This window comes from Panthera uncia, chromosome C2, assembly GCF_023721935.1.
Source record: "Panthera uncia isolate 11264 chromosome C2, Puncia_PCG_1.0, whole genome shotgun sequence".
Lineage (NCBI taxonomy): Eukaryota > Metazoa > Chordata > Mammalia > Carnivora > Felidae > Panthera > Panthera uncia.
Window position 1 is genome coordinate 121,252,571 of NC_064810.1, and position 23,667 is coordinate 121,276,237.

The following is a 23,667-nucleotide window of genomic DNA, read 5'->3' on the forward strand; positions in this document are numbered from 1 at the left end:
CGCTTGCTTCCACTTTCATAATTTACCTCATTGGTAACTTGTCTAATTTCCTTCTTTCCTTCAAGAATGGCGGTTCTGAGGTGGACAGGGATTATCCTAGTCTTATTTCCTACTGGTACTCCAAGTGCATATCTGACAGATTTATAGTAGATACTCAGTAAGTCTTTGTTGAATGGTTTGCCTCTTTTGGTTCTCCCTGCTTTTTCCCCTCTATCACCAACAGAAGCTACTTGGCACTCATGTATATTGAGAGCAAAATTCTTGAAAGAGGCAAAAAGTTTTTGGAAGTATATTCAAATGTACTTGAATTTCAAATACGTCTTTGAGGTGGTGAGTCCAATGATTAAAAAAATCAGTATGTTGGAATTTGAAGCCATCCTGCCAATTAAGTGGTGTGGGCAAGCCTTTTAACCATGTTAAGGCTCAGTTTAATTATCTAAAATGAAGATGATATTGTTGCCTTCCCTATATCACAGGAGTATCAAAAGGATTAAATCCAATTAGATAAAATTGTGTGTGAGACCTGTAAGGTACCATACAAGTATTAATCATTATTTTCCTGACTTACATTGAGTGTTTGTTGAGTGTATAGCCTTTCCTCCTGTTTAGACTGTTTAGGTTCTAGAATGTGGAGACCGTCTCTTGTGTTATTTGTATCAGTCATAGCACTTAACATGGACCTGAACCATGACTGTTCTGCAGCTGCTTTATGTGTACGGCTCAGCAGATCCCTGGATTTATTGACTACTCATAAGCTTTCGTGGATTTGTCCATCATCTTAGAGACTGCATGTTCTTTCTGCTCTCAGTGTCTTTATTGTAATCAACTGACAGTGGCTGTACAGGTTGGAGCTTCCCCATTTAATGTCTTTGTGTGAAGAATCTTTGAGGTCTGTCTCTATTCTTTTTTTTTTTTTTTTTTTTTTTTTGGTAACTTAGTTTTTGTTTGTTTGCTTGTTTTAGTATAGTTGACATACGATGTTAACATTAGTTTCAGGTTTACTAGCTTCTGTTCTTTTTATTTAGTGCACATGGTTCATCAGTAAGATTGTACTTTTTTCCATTACTCTCTGGTACACAAAAAGATACTGCAAAATGATAGCTTGATTTTCAGAATTTTAAAAAATAAGGCATCAAAGTAGGAGGACAAAAAGATGCATTTATCCCTGTTCTTTCTAGGAGGGGTCTCCTAGTTATCTACTTTTATCCTGTGTATATTATTCCATTCTGAACAACTTGAAGAGATATCTAAATCACTGTGTAAAGCATAACTTCACTAAAGACAGGTAAACAGCATTTGTATGGAAACATATTGCTGAGATGTACAAAACAACTGCATCTTCTTTAGGAGTTTATTTTGTGAGTTGACGGGTTTAATTTTAAAAAGAAAACTAAGCAGGGGTGTTGGGTGGCTTAGTCGGTTAAGCTTCCGAATCTTGGTTTCTGCTCAGGTTATGATCTCACAGTTCGTGAGTTCAGGCCCTGCATCGGGCTCCCTGCTGACAGTGCAGAACCTGCTTGGGATTCTCTCTCTCTGGCCCACCCCTGTTTGTGGTGTCTTTCTTTCTCTAAATAAATAAGTAAGCTTTAATAAATAAACAAACTAAGCCAATTCATTCAACAAATAGTTGTTATACACTGGTTGTTTGCCAGCCACTGTTCTAAGCTCTGGAAATACAGTGGTGAAAAGATTCCTGCCCTCAGGGAGCTTAGTAGGAAAGATTGACATTAAACACATAATTATGAAGGTGCTGTGTTTTGAAAGGGGAGTGTAAGGATCTGTGGGTAGGTTTTCAGGAGGAGGAAAGGTAAGGCTGGGAGTAGCCAAAGGTGAGGCTAGAGAAAAAAGAAAGGGCAGGCTGGAGCACAGAGGATCTGGAATTTCATCTTGTGGACATTTGCTCTCTTTTATCCTTTGTAAGTATTTTAGTTTTGAAACTGTTAAAGAAGAGAAGATTGGTCTGTGTTTTTCATTTGATTGTTGAACTTTTGTATTTTAGCCTGAAAATATTTTTAAATTAGAAGTGATCTAAATAAATAGATGTTTTAAATATAACAATAGATTCTTCAGTTATTTTCTCATAACTCAAAGTGTATGTGTTTTCATTAATTTTAAAGACATTGGTGAAAACATTTGAAGTATGTGATCTTCCTGTTCGAGCTGCAAAGTTTGTTGCAAGAAAGAATTGGGTTGTGACAGGAGCGGTAAGTAATTCTGTGAATCTCTAATCCCTTCGGTTCAATTTCTGAACTGGTCAGTGATAATGTGCATGATTTAATTCTTGTTTTTTTAATTAGTGTAATGTTTTGAAGCTTGGACTTTAATCCTTGAGCCTATAATCCACTTTTCTTGTGCAGTTGACTTCGTAACAGTAGTAATGACTTCTAGATTTTCATTTCCAGGATGATATGCAGATCAGAGTGTTCAATTACAACACTCTGGAGAGGGTTCATATGTTTGAAGCACACTCGGACTACATTCGCTGTATTGCTGTTCATCCAACCCAGCCTTTCATTCTCACTAGCAGCGGTAAGAAGTGACTTCTTTTGGTTACGTGCATCTCTTTGAGTCATTCATTTTCATTCAGCGAGACTTGCAATTCTTTCACTGCCATTACAAGTAGAGTTCTAATTCCAAGCAGCCTTTAAACTATTTTTTTTTTATTTTTATTTTAAAAAAAAAAAATTTTTTTTTAACGTTTTATTTATTTTTGAGAGAGGGAAAGACAGAGCATGAACAGGGGAGGGTCAGAGAGAGGGAGACACAGAATCTGAAACAGGCTCCAGGCTCTGAGCTGTCAGCACAGAGCCCGACGCGGGGCTCGAACTCACGGACCGCGAGATCATGACCTGAGCTGAAGTCGGCCGGCCGCTTAACTGACTGAGCCACCCAGGCGCCCCAGCCTTTAAACTATTTAAATCCATTAGCGTGCTATCAATGCTGCTTGCTTTTGTATTTAATGAAATATCAACTCTGCTTAGGATTTGTATAGCACTTGTTCCAGTTCCTGTCAGGGAAGGCCTACAGGTCTAGATGATTAAACATCTGAACAGAAAGCTAATTTACATGCTGGTAAGTGGGTTTTTGCTGGATTGCCATATACCCTACTCAGGTTATACTTGGGCTACTTTGCTCGCTGGTATTCCATCTAAAACAGTGGACTCTTTGGAGGGCAATTAAGACAAGTTGCATTGAATTGGTAATGGTTCTTTGAAACATTTTTAAGTTAAAATTGAGAGAAGTAATTCAAAGCTTTTTTTAGCCATTCATATAAGAGGAATGCTTATTCCCTAGTCACCGACCTCGTTATTCAGTCATACTTAGATTCTAATCAAACTTCTGTTACTCTTTTGTCATTCTGTAAAGCCCACTGAGGCTTTCTTAAATTTTCTCATGAAACTTTTGTATTTGCCGTTAGTAATTTCTGTATCTTATCTCCACTCTTGTGTAGAGAGTTAAGTTTATTCTTAGGATAAATAAGGATTTTGAAAAATGTATTCAGTTCTGATTCTTTAAGTCATGGAATGTATGATTTCTCTTAGATTTGCTGCCTTAAAAAGCACAAAGACTGCCTCTTAGTTCTGACTGAAAGAAATATAAATTGCAACTAACTTGAGACTTTCTTTTGGTCTAGATGACATGCTTATTAAGCTCTGGGACTGGGATAAAAAATGGTCCTGCTCACAAGTGTTTGAAGGACACACCCATTATGTTATGCAGATTGTGATTAATCCCAAAGATAACAACCAGTTTGCCAGTGCATCTTTGGACAGGACCATCAAGGTAGGGTGTCCACTATTTGTATCAGTTATGGTGGTAAAATACAGTTGTTTAGGTATTTTACTCCTGGCTGCCCAGAAAGTTACTCCTGATTATAAGTTTCTCTCAAAAGCTTGTATTGAAGTCAAAATAGGATCTCTCACTTTGATCCAGAAGGACATATTCTGTTTAGAAGAATATTGTAGCAACTTGGCGCTCTTTTTTTTTTTAATATGAAATTTATTGTCAAATTGGTTTCCATACAACATCCAGTGCTCATCCCAACAGGTGCCCTCCTCAATACCCATCACCCACCCACCCGCCATCAACCCTCAGTTTATTCTCAGTTTTTAAGAGTCTCTTATGGTTTGGCTCCCTCCCTCTCTAACTGCAACTTGGTGCTCTTAATGGAAGGAGTGTTTTTCCATATCAAAGCAGTATACTGAAAGACTTTTAAACCACCTAAACCACTGCAAACCCAGAATAAGAAAAATGCCAGAATCTTCTGTTCCCTCACCTTTTAGTGTATTTCCTCTATTTCCTGTTTCCTTTTAGTGTATTCATTGTTGACCTCTGCTGATTGTTAATCTATTTTACATTTAAATTTCATCTGCCTCCATTCTCTTTTTCTTATTCCACTTCTCCATACTGCTGCCAATTATCTTTCTATAACATGGGTTTCATCTTTCAGTTCCCAATCTGAGAGTAAAGTTCCAATACCTTAGTGTGGACTACAAGGGTTTCCAAGACTAGCCACAGCTAATATGATGAGACATCTCCTATAACCCTGGTCTATCCACCATTCTCTAGAGATGCCATGAATGTTCACATAACCATATTCAGCTATTACCTCTGCTTGTGACACTCTCTATTCTCCCTTTTGATTTTTTTTTCCCCTCTAGAGAACTACTTATCTTTCAAGGCTTAGCACAATTATTTACTCTGAGAAGCTCTTTTCAGACACCCATTTCATCTCCAGACAGAGGCAGTCCTGCTCAGTCCCTTCCTTCCATTCCTTTTGTCTCCATTATGGCCTTCATTTTGAATGATAACTGATGTGTGTATGGAAATCTGTATCCCCCCGAAATGTTGATGTTTGGGGCAGGAACTATGTGTCACCTCCACTCCCTCAAACAGATACTCAGTATCTTGCAACACAGTACCTTGCTTGTACTAGATGCTTAATACAAGATGCAAGAGTGCAGCCATACTCCTTTTTCCATTATGATTTTTAAAATGCCTCTACATGCATAGATTTCAAATTATATATTGCATTAACTTTTGCTTACGTGTGTATACTTAGGTCTGTATAACATTTTTGTTAGTTTTCCTTTAACTTATAGACAATGATACATGTTATTTGTGTGATAATTATTAAATGATACCTCTCTGAATATCTTAGCATTTTGGCCGTATTTTTTTTCCTTTTGCTGGGTTGTCCTTGCTTTTGACATAAGTTGGAAACTTTGAATTAGTTTCAGACTTGCGTCACTAAATTAGGTATATCATGAAAACATAAATTGTCTTATCTTTGGCTCTAGTAAAGTGTGTTTGATCCAGTCAATGGTAAACATTTGTTTACACATCTTTACCCTCCCCTCCCATGTAGGAGGCACTCAGGAAATATTTGTAAAGGTAAAGCTCAATACTAGTGCTCTAGTAATGTTTGACTACTTTTTTTTTTCAACGTTTTTTTTTTTTTTTTTTAATTTATTTTTGGGACAGAGAGAGACAGAGCATGAACGGGGGAGGGGCAGAGAGAGAGGGAGACACAGAATCGGAAACAGGCTCCAGGCTCCGAGCCATTAGCCCAGAGCCTGACGCGGGGCTCGAACTCACGGACCGCGAGATCGTCGCGGGGCTCGAACTCACGGACCGCGAGATCGTGACCTGGCTGAAGTCGGACGCTTAACCGACTGCGCCACCCAGGCGCCCCAATGTTTGACTACTTTTACAACTTAAAATTTTTTAGTTAAGTGGTAATTTTCTCTTTTTAATAGACCTTCTTAAATTCACTTTCATGATCTTTATGTTAAAATTCTCATAAAATCATTTCTTACCCTTAAAGTATTACTCTTCACACTATAGCCTATGGACCATTGGGGTTTCTATTAAAAATCTAGATTTCTGGGGAATCTCTAGGGATAAAGAAAAATCTCTAGGGATGAAGCTTGGCAATTGGAATTTTCAGAGAATGCCATAGTTATTCTACCCCCTAGAAATTCAAGTAAAGTAAGAAACAACAGAAACAAATGGGTGAAAAAAAATGTACATTCTTTAGTTTCCCTCCCCTGTGCTTTGGTGTTTTATATAACATGTCAGAAGTGTGGTGGATCTGCCTTGTGGAAGGCGAGTCCCCATATTGAATGTCAGATGCTGTTGTTCTCTAAAGGTGTGGCAGCTGGGGTCTTCCTCCCCAAACTTCACTCTGGAGGGACATGAGAAAGGCGTGAATTGCATTGATTACTACAGTGGTGGCGACAAACCATACCTCATTTCAGGCGCAGATGACCGTCTTGTTAAAATATGGGACTATCAGGTACAGTTTTTTCATAACCTTACTTTGCCATATGTTAGACATGGATTTCGTTGTTTCTTACAGGACAGTTAAAACTTGGGTTATTGAACTCCATTCATAGCACAAAATAACTTCAGGCTTCAGTATTTACACCTAAACAGTGATCCCAGAGTTCTCCATAAAAATGAAAACAAATGCCTGTCAAGGTTTTAAAAATAAAATGCCATCATGTTTATTTTTCATTTAAAAGTAGAAATTAGAAATTTAAACATTTGATTAAAATGAATTATTACATTTCTAATATCCTCACTGGTAAACTTTTGTTTATAATTGGAAACTAGCAGATTAATAATATCATGACACAGCCATGCTATAGCCATTTTGCCACATAGACTTTGCAAACCTAGTTATGATTTCTTGTTACTATGCTTTTTATCTCTAAGAGACAGATTCAGTTTCTGTTTTTTGTTTCTCACATCAAAATGTCCATAAACAGTTAATAAAATGAAGCCTAGAAAATCAGTGTTACTTAGAACCTTATTCAAATTTGTGCTTAAGTACAGAAATAAAAATATGAAAGACATTACCTTAGGAATTTGGTGAGAAAATATTCAAATGAAAACCAGATCTTTTGAGGTGTGTGTGTTTTCTTCTTTAAATAGGATGGTTGCAATTACATTTCCCTGTACTATCAAAGAGTTAGAGAAAGTATGCACACAACAAGATAATTGTGTTTCAAAACTCTCTGTGTCAAATACTATTTAGATTGTCATTACTACTATCATTTATAATGTATGTGGACTGGAAAAATTAAAGATAAGTTACTTACTTTTCACACACAAAAAATGTTTTCTGTGTCTTGCTGTCTTTTGATTACAGAATAAAACTTGTGTGCAGACACTGGAGGGACATGCCCAAAATGTATCTTGTGCCAGTTTTCATCCTGAGTTGCCAATCATCATCACAGGTTCAGAAGACGGTAAGTTAGAAATGTATGTTTATTCCTGTGCTTTTAATTACAAAGTAGATATTTAAGCCAGGTAGTGCCCGGCATTGTAATTAGGTTTGCTGTTTTTATTAGAATAGAATGTTTGAGTTATAAAATGAAGGGACATTGTTATTGTCATCGTTGTCATCATCCTAATGTGTTTTGACTCTATTATTTAAATAAGAGGACACCCAGAAGTCCTAGCGAAAAACTGAAAAAGCCTGTCAATGCTTTGGAGTCTACAAACTTGGGGTCAGATTCAGGCACTGCCACTTCATGGATGTGTGGTTTGGGCAGATTATGAAATGGGAACAGACATATCCACCTCACAGGATTATAGTGAACATAAAAGATCATGTGTATCAAGCATCTGCAGGTACATAGTAGGCACTGTGCCCGGGAAATACATTATTTCACACGGAAAATCATATTTCTTACCTGTAATTTTCTGTTTATTTGTTACTTGATAAAATCACCTACAGACTGTAGATCAAAACTTTACGCTGCCAGGAAGCTAATAAAAAGGACTTTGCTGTGGCTGGTTCATCTGACCTAATCCATCGTTAGATGTTCAAATTAAAAGGGAGTATTCACATTGTTCTTTTTAGGAACCGTGCGTATTTGGCATTCAAGCACGTATCGCCTTGAGAGCACATTAAATTATGGAATGGAGAGGGTGTGGTGCGTGGCCAGTCTAAGAGGGTCCAACAATGTCGCTCTGGGCTATGACGAAGGGAGCATCATTGTTAAGGTAATCTCTAATTATACTGTCTCTGAATAAATGAACATAGTGGAAGCAGTTTTCCTTGTATTTTTGTACAGTCATCTTCCAAGTCACCAGTTTTATTAAACTGGCTCTTCTTTCATTAAGCAAGCACAAGAGATTAAACACTGGAGGTTTAAAGTGAAAGGATGGAGGGGTGCCTGGGCGTATCAGTTGGTTGGGTGTCCGACTTCGGCCCAGGTCAGGATCTCGCAGTTTGTGGGTTGGAGCCCCGCGTCGGGCTCTGTGCTGACAGCTCAGAGCCTGGAGCCTGTTTCGGATTCTGTGTCTCCCTCTTTCTCCGCCCTTCCACTTCTCATGCTCTGTCTCTCTCTCTCTCAAAAATAAATAAACATTAAAAAAATTAAAAAAAAATAAAGTGAAAGGATGGAGCCCTGTGTTAAACAAAAATAGAAAGTGTTTATTTTGTGGTTTTGTTTTCTTTTTATTGCTACGAGCCATTTGTTAATTCTTCTAGCTTGGTCGGGAGGAACCTGCCATGTCCATGGATGCCAATGGAAAGATAATTTGGGCCAAGCATTCAGAAGTCCAGCAGGCCAACCTAAAAGCAATGGGAGATGCTGAAATTAAAGATGGAGAAAGACTGCCACTGGCAGTAAAGGATATGGGCAGTTGTGAAATATACCCTCAGACCATTCAGCACAATCCTAATGGGCGGTAAGTCAACCACAATCTCTCTCTGAGCTTCTGTGTTGTTAGATATGTGGGTTTGCAAATCCACAGTATATGCTGCTCTTCCTCTAGGGTGGGCATTCCTCATGAGCTTTTGCCCTGGCCTCACAATCCTCAGCATGGCCACAGGCAACCCTACCAGTTGATTAAGTTGGCATGCAAGAGGAAAGCATATTTGCCTTCCTGGCTTTGTCCCACCATGCAATTTTGAACAGTTAAATAGTTTTGTATTTACTCATTTTATTTTTATTTATTTTTTTAATTTTTTTTTTAACGTTTATTTATTTTTGAGACAGAGAGAGACAGAGCATGAACGGGGGAGGGTCACAGAGAGAGGGAGACACAGAATCTGAAACAGACTCCAGGCTCTGAGCTGTCAGCACAGAGCCCGACGCGGGGCTCGAACCCACGGACCATGAGATCATGACCTGAGCCGAAGTCGGACGCTTAACCGACCGAGCCACCCAGGCGCCCCTGTATTTACTCATTTTAAATGTGTTGGGTTTGTGTCCTTGTGCTTCTCTGAGGGCAGGTAACATGTACTTAGGTGCTCTAAATACTTACTGACTTAAGAAGAAAAGCAGACTCTGAAGTTTGTGTCCGTTGAAACAATTTGGGTTGGGATGAGCACTGGGTGTTGAATGTAAGCCAATTTGACAATAAATTATATTAGAAAAAAAGAAACAATTTGGGGACTGGTAATAATTCTGCTTCTTAGCTATCATTTGAACCATCAGTTTCGTTTCTTAAGATTTAGAAAGCACCCAACGTCTTGTTAAGAGAGGAGTTTCAAGCATGAGTTTTAATTAAGCCTGTGGTTCTTTAAAAGTCACTTACAATAGATCTGGGCATCTTATAATTCTGTGCTGAGTATTGAAAAAGACAAATTACGTAAACCAGGTATGCTGCCTCATTCAGTAAATGGCATCCACAGTTATTTTTAATGTAATTTTCTTAGGAAGATTAAGAATGCATTATAAATATCACAAAGCTTTTTCTTCCTGTAAGTTTTGCATTTCAGCATTGGCAATCTGGTAGCAGCCAATACAGCCAATACAACTTTAAATAGAGTTGTTTTATATCTGTGGAGAAAATGTTACTCGACTGTGCAACATCCTGTTTTTACTGATTATTTAAATGTTAAAATACTCTATTTTGATAAACTTAACAGTCATTAAAAATGAGTATTTTTATTCATTTGAGTGATGTGCTTTAAAATTAAGATAGTCTTGCAACAAATAGTGCCTCCTAATGGTGTAAATGTAATGAGCAAAGTTCTAGACATCTTGGTGCTCAACAAGTATCCGTTGTATTATTAGAATCCTCCCCCTGTGCATCGGCAGCCATTCTTGTCTTCCTGCCTCAAGTCTCCTTTGCTTATAAGAGAAGGCCACTGCAGTAAGATTTTCAGCAAATGCCCATGTTCATGATATGTTTTGGGATTTGTTGATAAAATATTTATGTCTAGCTCTGTATTTGAAGAAATGTATAACTTCAGAAGATATTAGATTCAATTATAAAAGTCAACTGAAGGGGCGACTGGGTGACTCAGTCGGTTAAGCGGCTGACTTCAGCTCAGGTCATGATCTCCCAGTCCATGAGTTTGAGTCCCGCGTCAGGCTCTGTGCTGACAGCTCAGAGCCTGGAGCCTGTTTCAGATTCTGTGTCTCCCTCTCTCTGGCCCTCCCCCATTCATGCTCTGTCTCTCTCTGTCTCAAAAATAAATAAATGTTAAAAAAAAAAATTAAAGAAAAGTCAACCGAAGTAGCATTTGTCATCAGAAATATTTTATTACGCAGAGGAATCAGTGTTTCATAACTTCCACGTGTCATTGATCCTACTCTCTCTCTCTGGCTTCCATAATTTCCAGGTTTGTCGTGGTGTGTGGTGATGGCGAGTACATCATCTATACAGCAATGGCCCTGAGAAACAAGAGCTTTGGATCTGCCCAGGAGTTTGCATGGGCCCATGATTCTTCAGAGTAAGTTTTGGCTTGTGCTGTCCCGCTGGCCCTGACTGCAGATGGGTCATCTGTGTGTGGCTGTATGAATCATGTTCCCAGGGCTCGGTGTTGGCTGTGCTTCTCCCTTTCAAGAACAGTTCTCACCAGAGCTGTCTTTGCCCTTTCTGTGTTCAGTATGCAGCAGGTTCACTCAGACTGATCCACTAATCCCATTAAACTGGGGGCCCAGCACCCATTTCCTTGATGGAGCCTGCGTTTGGGCCTAGTGCTTATGGGCTCAAGACGAGGTAGGCTTTCCCTATGAGCTGATGTCCTGAGCTGCTGCAGGATCCTGAGCTAGTTGGGAGAGACTACAGTCTGATGTCATCTTGATGCTAACTTCATTGAATCTTTTTTAAAACGTATTTTCTGTGATGTTACCCACCCCCTATTTTTAAAACAAATTCTGTTCGAATTTAGAGTGTTCATAAAATATTCTTATTAAAAACAGGAAAAATCATTTAACTCTGAATTATCATATTAGATACTGGTTATTTATAATTTCTTATAATTATTCTAGATACTGGTTACTGAGTGGTTCTTTTTTGATTCCTTTTTGTGCTCATAATAAACACCAGGACTTCCCCCCAATCCCCCTACCTGACCACACAACTGACGTACATCTTCATAGTTATCTTAGTTTTGTTTCCTCCATATTTTTTTATTGCCCCTGCCCTCAACAGAGTAACCTGAGCCTCAGTGTTGCATATAAGATGCATGTTTTTAAATTTTTTAACAAAAGATACACTGAGAGTAGGAATTTGTTTTGATCTTTTCATAAATTTCCTAAATACACTCATATATACACAGTTCCATTTCTAAATGTATTTTATCATCCTAAACAAAATTATAGTTCATGAATTCTTACCTCTCTCACCATACCTCTCTGTTTTGATAGTTCACTTTCTTTTTTTAGCTTTATCCAGCTAAGGTCCTATTCAGCATCTTTTCTATCTTGATAGGAACACTCATCAGATCACTTCCTTAAATACTCTCGAATGTCCAGCAACAGCCACAGTCCCCCTTTTTCAAGACGCCTGAATATACACAGTGTTGTAAGTTGTTGCCAAATGTGGCTAACTTCTTGAGCCACTTAACAAAAGTTTTTATTTTTTAAGTTGCCTTTATTGAAGTATAATTTATACAGAATTAAATGTACTATTTTAAGTGAACATTTCAGTGACTTTAGGCAAATGTATACAATCTATAACCGCCAGCACAAAGACAGAGAACATTTCTACCATCCCCAGAAAATCCTCGTTTTCCCTTAATAGTTCCCTGGCCCCAGTCACTGATTTGCTTTTTCTCACCATGTGGATTAGATTTGTCTTTAGAGTTTCATATACATGAAACTCCAATATCCAGTCTATATGTCTGGCTTCTTCTGTTCAGCACAGTATTTTTGGGATTCGTCCATGTTGTTGCATGAGTCAGTAATTGGTCGCCTTTTTTGCAGAGCAGTGTTCCATTGCATGAATGTACCACAGTTGGTTTAATCACTCATCTACTGAGGGATGTTGGGTCTTTCTCAGTTTTTAAAATAGCTTGTAAACCCTAATAATTTGTGTAACAGACAGTGTGAAACTCATAAGTCATTAGTCAAGTATACCTGAAGATATTTCTGACATTCGATGGAAGTATGGTTTGGTATATAACATGCTGTGTTTGCCTTCCTTTTCCCCCCAGATACGCAATAAGAGAGAGCAACAGTGTTGTAAAGATATTTAAGAACTTTAAGGAAAAAAAATCCTTTAAACCAGATTTTGGAGCAGAAAGTGAGTGCTATTTATAAATGATAGATTTTTAGAAGCTTTGCAATGGCTCAGAAACATCTACCCAAAAATCTTTTTTCTTTTCAGGTATCTATGGAGGCTTCTTATTGGGAGTCAGATCTGTAAACGGCTTAGCTTTCTATGACTGGGACAATACAGAACTCATACGCAGAATTGAAATTCAGCCCAAACATGTGAGTTTTCCCTTCACTGTCACTTTTAGAATGTGTAACTTTGTGAGAAGCTCTGAGTCCCTGAGGCAAAGAAATGTCCTTGTACCCAGCTGTCCTGGTTCCATTGTGTTGGACACAGTGTCATTTACTTCAAGATTACTTAGAAAATCAGACTTGCAGTATTTGAATGAGGTGGTAGATATTGGGTATTTTGAAAAGCAGGAAAACTTATACAAATGCCAAGTGCTATTCATATTTTAAATGGCGTTTGACAGAGTATGAAAAGCCTGCTTTGAAGACAAGAAGTCAGAAAGGTCTTGACTTGGAAAGATCCAGGATCAGATCAGAAAGCCTTTTCATAGTTTCCCTGATGCTGTTTAAACTTTAGGTAAATGTCTCCAGTGACAAAGTTTTCTACCTTATGGAACTACCTGCTTCTTTGACAGCTTTCATTGTCACAAAATTCTTTGGAGACAAATCCACCTCTTTTGGGTCCTGGTTCTATCTTTTATAGCATGCATTCTCAGTGAGCACTAGTACCCCAACGGCAAAAATTGCTTCTTGAGGATGTAGAAAATTTTATCTATAAAGCATAGATATTCACATGTATTTATATGTTATGCAAGTATATATATTATATGTGTGTATATACAGTGTGCATATATGTTATATAATTTTATATATAACACGTATTATATAATTGTATATGTATAATATATATACAGTATCTATGGATTTAAAATTTTGTAGGTGAGGGTGATTAGGAGAAAAATGTCTAAAAACATTCCTGGGTGGGTGGATGGGGGTGATAATGGGAAAAAAAAAGGCTGAGAAACACTGTTCTAGAGTAATAGTGAATAGGCTGCTGCTCCTAAATTACATTATATCCACTGTTCACTGACAGTTTCCTTCCTGTCTCCCTTTAGTCTTTCCATTTCTAGACCAAATAGCCCAGCCCACCCTCTAAATGCATATACATATACATGTGTATGTATATATATGTGTGTTCATGTATCTGTGTACGTATGTATATACCCACTATGCACTACATAAAATTGTTCAATGTGTACTTACTGTCCTAAGACGAATCTTGTAAGAAACAAAGTGTATGCAGTTTGTCATACCACTCGGAAATCCGAAACCATTCGTCTGTTCTGTTTGTCATGTTGTAGATTTTCTGGTCTGACTCTGGAGAGCTGGTCTGTATTGCCACCGAGGAGTCATTTTTTATCCTTAAGTATCTGTCGGAGAAAGTCTTGGCTGCACAGGAAACACATGAAGGAGTTACAGAAGATGGCATTGAAGATGCCTTTGAGGTGACTGCATCAGCACAACTTTACCTTCGTTCTTAAATGATTTATATGCGTGTAACCTAACTTCACTGATTTTAACATTCTGTTAAGTTAGGTTTGAGGAAAGTAAACATTTAAGGAAGTCTGGTGAAATGTGAAGATTAAAGCCTTGGCTCAAAGATTAGAGTTTGAAAGTATATATGTTTAAAAGATATTTATTTGTACTTTGATTTTAGGGAATCTTCAGATGACTTTGATATCTTTCAGTAAGGAAATTAGAAGGTGTTTTGGTCTTAAGACATTTTACCCAGTGATTTAAATGAGCTCTCAAGTGGTAAAGATAAATCACCTATCGTGGAGATGTTCCTGGAAGATTTTATGAAATACTTCCTATTCCAGTTTCATGTATATAAGAAATTTAGATCAACAGCTTTGATGCAGCAGTGAGATTTTATATTATAAATACTCATCCAGGAATCTGTTTTTAAATGAAAAAAGAAGATAGAAATTCCAGGGAAGTATTTTCTTTCTTGAAGTAGGATTTTACTTTGCATTTCTTAATCTCCCTTATCACCCCCAATCATATTCAGTTTTTGTAACAGGATTTCTAATGCTGAATAAGGTAATAATAGACTCTTCTCTCTGCAGGTTCTTGGTGAGATTCAGGAAATTGTGAAAACAGGGCTGTGGGTAGGCGATTGCTTCATTTACACGAGTTCTGTGAACAGATTAAATTATTATGTTGGAGGAGAAATAGTCACCATTGCCCACCTGGATAGGTAACTGAGAATTGCTTTGCTTGTGTCTTAAGCATCCTAAATTTAAAATTACGCTTTTCTTTTCTTTCTTTTTTTTTTTAAATGAAACTTATTGCTGGCCTGTAGCAGTGATGGGCCTGATTTTTCAGTGTTAGAGTTTTAATAGATGGGCTGTTGTTGATCAAAATTGCATCAAAGTGGAAAGATTTTGAGCAAGAGGTAGTGTGTGTGTGTGTGTGTGTGTGTGTGTGTGTGTGTGTGTGTGTGTGTATGTTTACCTACTAATTTGGGCCTACTCCTAAATTAGTTTCTGTTTCTATTACAGAACAATGTATCTTCTGGGCTATATTCCTAAGGACAACAGGCTTTATCTGGGGGATAAAGAACTGAACATCGTTAGCTACTCTCTCTTGGTTTCAGTGCTGGAATACCAGACAGCTGTCATGAGAAGGGATTTTAGCATGGCTGATAAAGTTCTTCCTACCATTCCAAAAGAACAGAGGACCAGAGTTGCACACTTTCTGGAAAAGCAGGTAAAAGGATTTTGTTTTGTCTTTTTGCTTGTTTTCTTTTGTGGGTTTTTTTCTTTAAACCAGTAATTTAAAAGAATGTTAATGTGGATTTGAAAATACTATTTCTTTATTGCCACTGATTTCCTTATGGCAGTGGAATTTCTCCTATAAACTTAAGTCACTTATTATATGCTTCCTTGTCCTTTCTTAATGCCCTTAGTACCTTCTTTAATTGTTGGAAATGATTATCAGTCTTCTCTTTCTGTAGACTTCTTTTCCATTCTATCAATATTTTCATTTCTGCCCTGCATTTTCTCTCTCTATCCTAGCAGGCTTTTCTTTTTCTTTTCTTTAATTGTAAAATATACATAACATAAAATTTAGCATTGGTGGTAGGTTTTTTTCTTAATGGAGTGTTTTTAAGTCAAAGTTGTGCACAAAGTATAAAGTTCTTCAAGGCTCAAGGAAAAAAAGCAGCACTTCCTTCCCTCTATCATATCTGCTTCCTAAAGGAAGTGGAAGTTTAATTATTTTGGTTGATTCTCTTGGAATTTATTTCTACATCTCTAGATAATATATGCTGTTACTGAGCTTTAGGCATTTCTTGTGACTTAACACTCTGTAGAAGATGAGGGTTTACCTTTCTCTCTCCTGCTACTTGTACAACATACATGCCATTTTTCTGTCCTCCTCCCACTATAGTTGGATGATTTTGATTACATCAGTTTTCAGTGTTTACATTTTTAGAGCTATGTAAACACTGCTCACAGCTGAACCATTTAGTATAGTGTAGCTTTCCCTTCCTGCAGTTGTTTTCCCTGGAGTTGTCTTTTTTCCTTTGCTTATTTTTCTGTGTACTTAGAGTTAATTCTCACTAGATTCTGGTGGTTCTCCAGATTTCCTTGAAATCTCCTATCATCATGGATATCCCCTCACCATCAGGTTGGGCCTTCCTTTTGCCTCTCAGTTGGATCCATTGTTTCCTGTATCCCCTATCTTCTTTGCTGGTTTAATCCCTTATCTGGCTGGAGCATGTCCTTCAGTTTTCTGAGAGAAGGATTATTATTGGAAGTAAAGTTTTTTGTGACCTTGATTATCCGAAACTGCCATTGTTCTCCTCTAAAACCTATTTGACTATTTAACTAGATACAGAATTCTAGGCTGGAGGCAATTCTTTCTCAAAATTTTGAAGGCATTTGTTCCATTGCCTTCTAGCTTCTAGTTATTATTGAAGTGTTACTGCTTTATATTACTGATCTTGGTACCTGATCTGTTTTTTCTTTCTGGAAGCTTTTTGGACCTTGTCCCTATTGTTCTGAAATATTATGATGGTGGGCCTTGGTAGAGGTCAATTATGAACAAATTCATTTTTTTGGGTATTAGACAAGCTTATTTAATTGGACACTCATTTCTGAGAGATTTTCTTGATTCATTTCTCTGATGATGTCCTTCCTTAGCTTTCTGTATTCTTTGTGGAACTGTTAGTGAAATGTTAGGCCACCTACACTAGTCTCATTTTGTTATTATTGTACTTTTAAAATCTTATTCTTGTGTATGGATAAAAGTTTATTTCTCTCAGGGTCTGAATGATAGGTTTTGTTGTTGTTTTGAGGTTTTCTTTTATTCCTTCATGGTATGCTTCCTTCAGGTTGCTGTTATTGGTTCATTTTGATCTGTGCCTTTCCTGTTAGAGATTTTCTTCATGCATCCGATGATCCTTGGGCCCTCATTTAAGAGGAGAGGTCTAAGAAGCAGATAAAAGGCCTGAATTTGTGAGAGGTCTTGTTCGATACAGACTTCACACTATGGATGTGGCTGGGCCATTTGATTAGGGATGCTCAAGGTCCATATGTTCATCTTGTGAATTTAATGAACACTGAACATTGCACCAGGTACTGTTCTAGCTGACATATAGCTCGCAGGTTGTTGATATTTTAGTAAGTGTTACCCCTTAGGCTGGTTAGGGTTTACAGCCCAAGGGGTAAGATTGAGCTTAAATCACCATCATTCTGGATGCAAAGTAGAAAACAGGTTGGTGTCTCAGCATCTGGTATTTCATTTAGTCTCAATCTCTATTCTCATAATTTCCTATTTTCCTCTTGAAAGATGTATAAGATATCCCTCAGACTGGAAACCCTCTAGTTTATCCTCTTCGAGGAATAAACTTGCTGTCTTCTGTGTGTGTCCAGAGGTTGGGGGAGGAGAGGAGTGGGGACCTGGGGTATCTTGTTTCTTACCTGCTTGCTACAGAGACTTTCAGGCAGTTTTGTTTATTTTAGCATTGCCTTCCATGAGATGCCACTGGGGATCCTGATGTGTGAATGAAGTTGTTTCTATGCTGTCCTCACTCCTGATTTAGGATTAGTTTTCTTTAGTGTTTTAACTGTTTAAATTCCTCTGCCAGTTTTCTAGCTTCCAAAATTTTGTTACAGAGGTCTCCTCTGTCTTTCTGTATCCTAAGGAATTTATGCCCTAGGGGCACCTGGGTGGCTCAGTTGGGTTGTTTCCAATTTTTAATTTCAGCTCAGGTCATGATCTCATGGTTCCTCAGATCAAGCCCCATGTAGGGCTCTGCACTGACAGCGCTGAGCCTGTTTGGGATTCTGTCTCTGCCCCTCTCCCACTCTCTCTCTAAATAAATACTTTTTAAAAAAGAATTTGTTTCCTAAAAAAAGAATCCTTTTAGTGTCATTTCAGTGGGGATTTGGGGGAAAACAAAAGTTGATTTAGTCCACCTAATTTCATCTGCTTTGCTTATGTCTGATGAGTTCCATAGATCTTACATACTCTGTTCTTGGATTTTTATTATTTACACCAGTTGCTAGGAAAGAAAAGGAGTATGCAGATTATTCAGAATGCCTTGTTTACATTGTTCAGATGGATGAACGAGAGGAGGGACAGCTTGGATAGTCTGGGAAGTTAAAACATTTTAAACACAGTGATACAGCCATCTTGAAGATCCAGCCGGAACTTGGAAAGCTGCCCAGTTCCTCCCTCTTAACCCCCCTGTAACTGAGCATCGTTCCTCATTCCAGTGAAGTCTCTTGAAGTCTGAGCTTTGTCCAACACACCGCATCCATAGAGCTGAAAAACTTGCCCACAGTGTAGACTCCCATCAGTACTCTTAGAGGAGAAGCTAATTTGGTATTTACAGTAGTTGGTTTTAAAGCCTGTTTTTAGGACACAGTGGAAAATGGAAGACAGTTTTAGATTTCCTGCCCTCTGGAACGCTGGCTGATAAATAAAGTGGATGTAAGACCAATAGTAAAGTCCTAGGTAAAGATACCTGATTGGCATTAGGACCTGGAAACAAATGTTTGCCAAATGACCTAGATTGCGAAAAACTGAAAGGAAGACTTTTACATTTGACTTGCTTTTCTTTGAGGGACTGGACTAGATGACTCTAAGCCTAGCTTAGTGAGTAGATTATGAACAGCTAGGTCTACACCACTGTGCCTTTCTTTTTTTGAAATGGTTCTTGTTCAGTCAAGTTTCCAAAATCTTGTTCTTGACAGCTGTTTAGTTTTGAATTTCTGATTTTACCAGTTTTACAGGAGTTTATCTAGCTAACATCAGTCAACTTTCACTGCTTAGAAAACAGCGTTGTGGGACTGAAATCTCTCTGCTGGGTTGGTTCTTACCAATTAATTTAATGACTCCTTAATTTTTCTGTCTTCTCATTAAAGAGTATTCTATTTCTTTTGTTTAGGCCGTGGGGTTTCTATGTCAGCAGGGTATTCTTAGTTCAAGAGGGAGTGGATCAGTGATGATTTGCTGTGTGTGCACTGTAAATCTACACAGACAGTCTGCCCACACATTGTTACATCTATTCTCTGTTTAGGGCTTCAAGCAACAAGCTCTTACAGTATCCACAGATCCTGAGCATCGCTTTGAACTTGCTCTTCAGCTTGGAGAACTAAAAATTGCATACCAATTAGCAGTAGAAGCAGAGGTATGTACTAAGTCATGATTTTTCATAACTAATGCAAAAGTTAGTAGGTACTTAACGTGTGTTTAGTGTAAGTTCTCTTCATTAAAGTTTTCCGAAATGCACATTAGGGACACTCTTTGGTGACGTTAGTGCCTCTCTTTGATCTTTTAAAAAATGCATTTTGTTAGTCTTTAAATTAAATGGATTTTACTGCAGATATTCTTAGCATTCTGATTTAAGAAGTGTTTTGGGGGCACCTGGGTGGCTTAGTTGGTTGAGCGTCTGACTTCAGCTCAGGTCATGATCTTGTGGTTCCTCAGTTTGAGCCCCATGTCAGCACAGAGCCTGCTTACGATCCTATCTCCCCCCACCCCACCCCTTCTCTGCCCCTCCCCCACTTGTGCTCTCTCAAAAATAAACATTCAAAAAAAAAAAGAAGAAAAAATGTTTTCATAGCTTATAGGAGATGTTTTGCAAAAGATGTAAGATACTAGATATTATAGTCTGGGAACTCTAGGAGTGCAGACAAAGCACTAATTTGCCAGTATCCCAAATTAGTGAGAAAGTTGTTGGTTTTAAAGAAAGATTTTAATATTTCGACACAATTTAATGATATTTTAATGAACTGTTACATATCGAGGGGCCCCCAACCATGGTTTACATGTAGTATTTATTGGTAAATTCATTTCAAATGTGCTAAATAAATTTCAGCTATGTTAAGATAATCTAAATGTGTAGTAGTTTGATTTCTGAGAAGCTACAAATGACAGATAATATTACTGTTAAATATTTAAGGATGTATGAAATAATTTTATTCTTTCAAAAAATGGTATGAAATCATTCATTAAAATAATTACAATCTAATTACCTTAAAATTCCAATTAGATAGTATTACTTTTAGTCTTACTGGGTAATTACAAAATAAAAATAACATGGGTTTGATGATTATTCATGCATCATTAAAATTGATTTGTGTTTGAATTTTGTATATGCGAATAACTTGTTTTCTCATTACACATTTTGTCACTACATTCTTATTTTGATTGATAGAACCAATTTAACAAGCACAGCTCAGTATATGTGTAAAATATCTCCCATTATCAGCACAGTAATACTCAGGTTAACAGAAGAATATTGATGTTGAAAACTCAAATGTTTATTTCCATAGATGTGTTTACTTGGAAACTCTTTCTTACAGTCAGAGCAGAAGTGGAAACAACTTGCTGAACTTGCCATTAGTAAATGTCAGTTTGGCCTCGCCCAGGAGTGCCTGCACCATGCACAGGATTATGGGGGTCTGTTGCTCTTGGCCACTGCCTCTGGAAATGCTAGTATGGTGAATAAACTAGCAGAGGGTGCGGAGAGAGACGGCAAGAATAATGTGGCATTCATGAGCTACTTTTTACAGGGCAAGTAAGTATCAAATCAAGGTCTAAAAGGTGAGTGTAGTAATTTAAAGCACTGATTTCCGCACTTGCCAACTTTGAGGGTGGTTGAGAGAGGAACGAACCCTGGAAAGAGACAGATGGATGCCTGGCCTAGACCCTGGCTAGTAGGGCAGTTGGAGCACAGTCCTACCTTGGTGGCACTGGCCTTCAGCAAGGGATGTTCTTACCAATTTGGTCGAAATGTCTGAGCAAAATGAGCTGTTCAAGGAGGTTTGGACTGAGAGAAACGTGAAAGCCGTTTCTCAAAAGCCCTGCCTCTCCCTGCCTGAGCCATTTTATTTTCCCATGGCAGGAGGCTGTTGTGATGCTCCCATAGTACTCAAAAGGCAAATAATTGGGTAATTCTGACCTGTCCATGGCAAGAATAAAGGGGTTTAGGATGCCAGTTACTTCTAGATTTGAGTCCCAACTGTAAAGCATAAAAATGTCATATACTTCTGAAAGTTAGCAGTCAGTGCAGACCAGATCATCTCAACATTAGCTGACCATATTATGAAGTAAAACACGAAGTATTCATTAACCTTGCCCTGCATACATTTAAACCTCATGCTTCATTATAGAAACCTTGTGCACCCCAATGTGTATTTATAATGTGTTTGTAAATTTGCATATGTGTAGGAATAGGTCCATAATTCAAAAACCCAAAAATATCCTGAAAGTTTTTTATAACTTACTTGATAGCAAAACCTGACCTAAACTCCGAAATACTATTATTAGTTGCTCTTATGCCACTTGTTTTTATCATATTTAGTATTCATGTGTTCCTGCAAAATATTGTTTATGACTTTTATTTGATGCTGAGGGTGGTAGGTAATGTGTGTGGTGTATGTACTGCTACCTTTCTAATATCCAAAAACCTGTGTTTTGTTTTTTTGAAAAACATACGACTTCTAAAACACATTATCCACTTTATCAAACTTTGAAAAAGAAACCAAATAGACGCTAGGACATTGCCCTGCTGGACATCACTACATTGCTGTGCACAGCCCACACTCGAGACACCGCGCTCGATGTTCCCACTTGTGAAATCGAGTTTCTGCTCCCATATCCCCTGAAAGCTCTTAAAATGTGCTTGCTTATAAGCTGCCTTAGCTGGTCTTGAAAAGCCCCCTTAGGTTCTTCTTAGGAATTGTTAAAATAGGTTATTAGGAGATTGAAAATGGTCACCAACTGCCCTACCCCTCACACTCTTGGAGTCCATTGATTATGTAACACACTGGTGCTGACCAGTTAATGGCTCAGTGACAGAAATGAGGAGTATGTGTGGAAGCTGGGGAGGAAGTGCTGACTTTGCAACACTACATCTACACTTCGTTGTTTATTCTTGATAATTAGTGCCTCTCCTTTTTAATCTTTAGGCTTGATGCTTGCCTGGAACTCCTGATTAGAACTGGCCGACTGCCAGAAGCTGCCTTCCTGGCCCGGACTTACTTACCTAGTCAGGTTTCAAGGTACAGACTTTTAATTTTAGGAACAAATGGTTCAGATAAAAACTAGAGCACACTTAACTCACTTTCCCTTTGGTTTCATGATACCTACAACAGGGTGGTAAAACTCTGGAGAGAAAATCTTTCAAAAGTCAATCAGAAAGCAGCAGAATCCCTTGCTGATCCAACAGAGTACGAAAACCTTTTTCCTGGATTAAAAGAAGCCTTTGTTGTGGAAGAATGGGTGAAGGAAACACATGCTGATCTGTGGCCGGCCAAGCAGTACCCACTTGTCACGGTGAGTTGCCAGGGAGCCAGGCCTCATTTATAATTTATATACATTATTGGTGGATTGAGAGCTAATATCTGGCCAAGTCCATAGATGAATTAGGACTTCACATTACACTGCTTTATTCATCATTGCTTTATTCTGATAGCCAAATGAAGAAAGAAATGTTATGGAAGAGGCAAAAGGCTTTCAGCCCTCAAGATCTGCAGCTCAGCAGGTCAGTAGAATATCTTAATCAGATAATCTGGTTAAGATTTGTTCATTTTAAGTACCATGTCCCACTTCCTAATCCTGAACAGCCTTTCCTTGGGGGAAAATTACCTGAACAAATTCCTTCATCTTTCTATTCTCTCCACTTGGGCTTTCAGGAACTTAATGGGAAACCTGCTTCTCCTACTCCAGTTATTGTGACCTCCCACACAGCCAACAAAGAAGAAAAGGTAGGACATTATACCCAAACTTCCCATGGGAACCCCAGGCTCACTCCTCCCTCCTCATGAATGGCCACAGGATGTGCAGGCCTCTGCATTTCAATGACATAATCACTTTCAGAGCAGGGGCTTTGAAATGAGAAAATGCCCCTCTTGACTATTGCTTTGGTTCTCTTTTGATCAGGAATCCGTTAACTTTTCAAAAAGTTACCTACCAATAACTCTTTTCTTTGCAGAGTTTACTCGAACTAGAAGTAGATCTGGATAATTTGGAATTAGAAGATATTGACACCACAGACATCAACCTGGATGAAGATATTTTGGATGACTAAGTGTAATGTTTCCCATGAACCTTGCTACACAGGCCATTATTAAGGACAGGTGTTGACTGCCACCGTGACCACAGTTCTTTGGACTCTAAGAAACTCCTGAGATTTTTTTTATATGGAAAGGCTGTGGCCCACTGGGATCACAGTGCTCTCCTCATTCTAGGAGTTTATGTGCCGCATCTAAATCACTGCTTCCTGTTAAGTAAAACAGATGTGGGCTTTGATTTTTTTTTTTCATACTGTCACTAGATCACATCTCATAAAATCTTTTGAATTAATGAAAATACTCAAAAGTTTCCTTTCTAAATAATGAAGATAAGCTTCTAGTTTTAGAAGGCTGAACCAAAACTACACCTCACCTAGAGATCAGCCCACATTCTCTTAACCCTTTTTTCTTGATCTCATCCTCCTAACCCTGCCCTAACTTTTTAATACTTGGATTATTATGTCCTGATTTTTGTCTAGTAGCTACCTGCTTCTAGAATCAGGATCTGAAACCCAGAAACCTCATTAAGCTGGGCTCTGTTTAAACTACCTAGTTGGTAATACAGAAAGAAGTACCTTTTTGTTGTTTTATACTGC

The 23,667-nt window shown here is 38.1% G+C and overlaps 1 protein-coding gene across 1 annotated transcript in view; it reads left to right on the forward strand.

Moving 5' to 3' along the window:
• Nucleotides 1-23,378, forward strand: part of COPB2 (COPI coat complex subunit beta 2) — a 31,198-nt gene extending 7,820 nt beyond the window's left edge. Inside the window, exons 3-22 of the mRNA XM_049628740.1 lie at nucleotides 2,118-2,204; nucleotides 2,403-2,529; nucleotides 3,635-3,783; nucleotides 6,152-6,298; nucleotides 7,157-7,256; nucleotides 7,874-8,016; nucleotides 8,507-8,706; nucleotides 10,592-10,702; nucleotides 12,410-12,498; nucleotides 12,583-12,689; nucleotides 13,841-13,984; nucleotides 14,609-14,739; nucleotides 15,044-15,251; nucleotides 19,072-19,182; nucleotides 20,360-20,574; nucleotides 21,968-22,060; nucleotides 22,154-22,334; nucleotides 22,474-22,542; nucleotides 22,694-22,765; nucleotides 22,993-23,378. Coding sequence (XP_049484697.1) covers nucleotides 2,118-2,204; nucleotides 2,403-2,529; nucleotides 3,635-3,783; nucleotides 6,152-6,298; nucleotides 7,157-7,256; nucleotides 7,874-8,016; nucleotides 8,507-8,706; nucleotides 10,592-10,702; nucleotides 12,410-12,498; nucleotides 12,583-12,689; nucleotides 13,841-13,984; nucleotides 14,609-14,739; nucleotides 15,044-15,251; nucleotides 19,072-19,182; nucleotides 20,360-20,574; nucleotides 21,968-22,060; nucleotides 22,154-22,334; nucleotides 22,474-22,542; nucleotides 22,694-22,765; nucleotides 22,993-23,088 — 2,580 coding nt within the window. The 3' untranslated portion in view covers nucleotides 23,089-23,378. The remainder of the gene's footprint in view (nucleotides 1-2,117; nucleotides 2,205-2,402; nucleotides 2,530-3,634; nucleotides 3,784-6,151; nucleotides 6,299-7,156; nucleotides 7,257-7,873; nucleotides 8,017-8,506; nucleotides 8,707-10,591; nucleotides 10,703-12,409; nucleotides 12,499-12,582; nucleotides 12,690-13,840; nucleotides 13,985-14,608; nucleotides 14,740-15,043; nucleotides 15,252-19,071; nucleotides 19,183-20,359; nucleotides 20,575-21,967; nucleotides 22,061-22,153; nucleotides 22,335-22,473; nucleotides 22,543-22,693; nucleotides 22,766-22,992) is intronic.
• The last annotated feature ends 289 nt before the right edge of the window (nucleotides 23,379-23,667 follow it).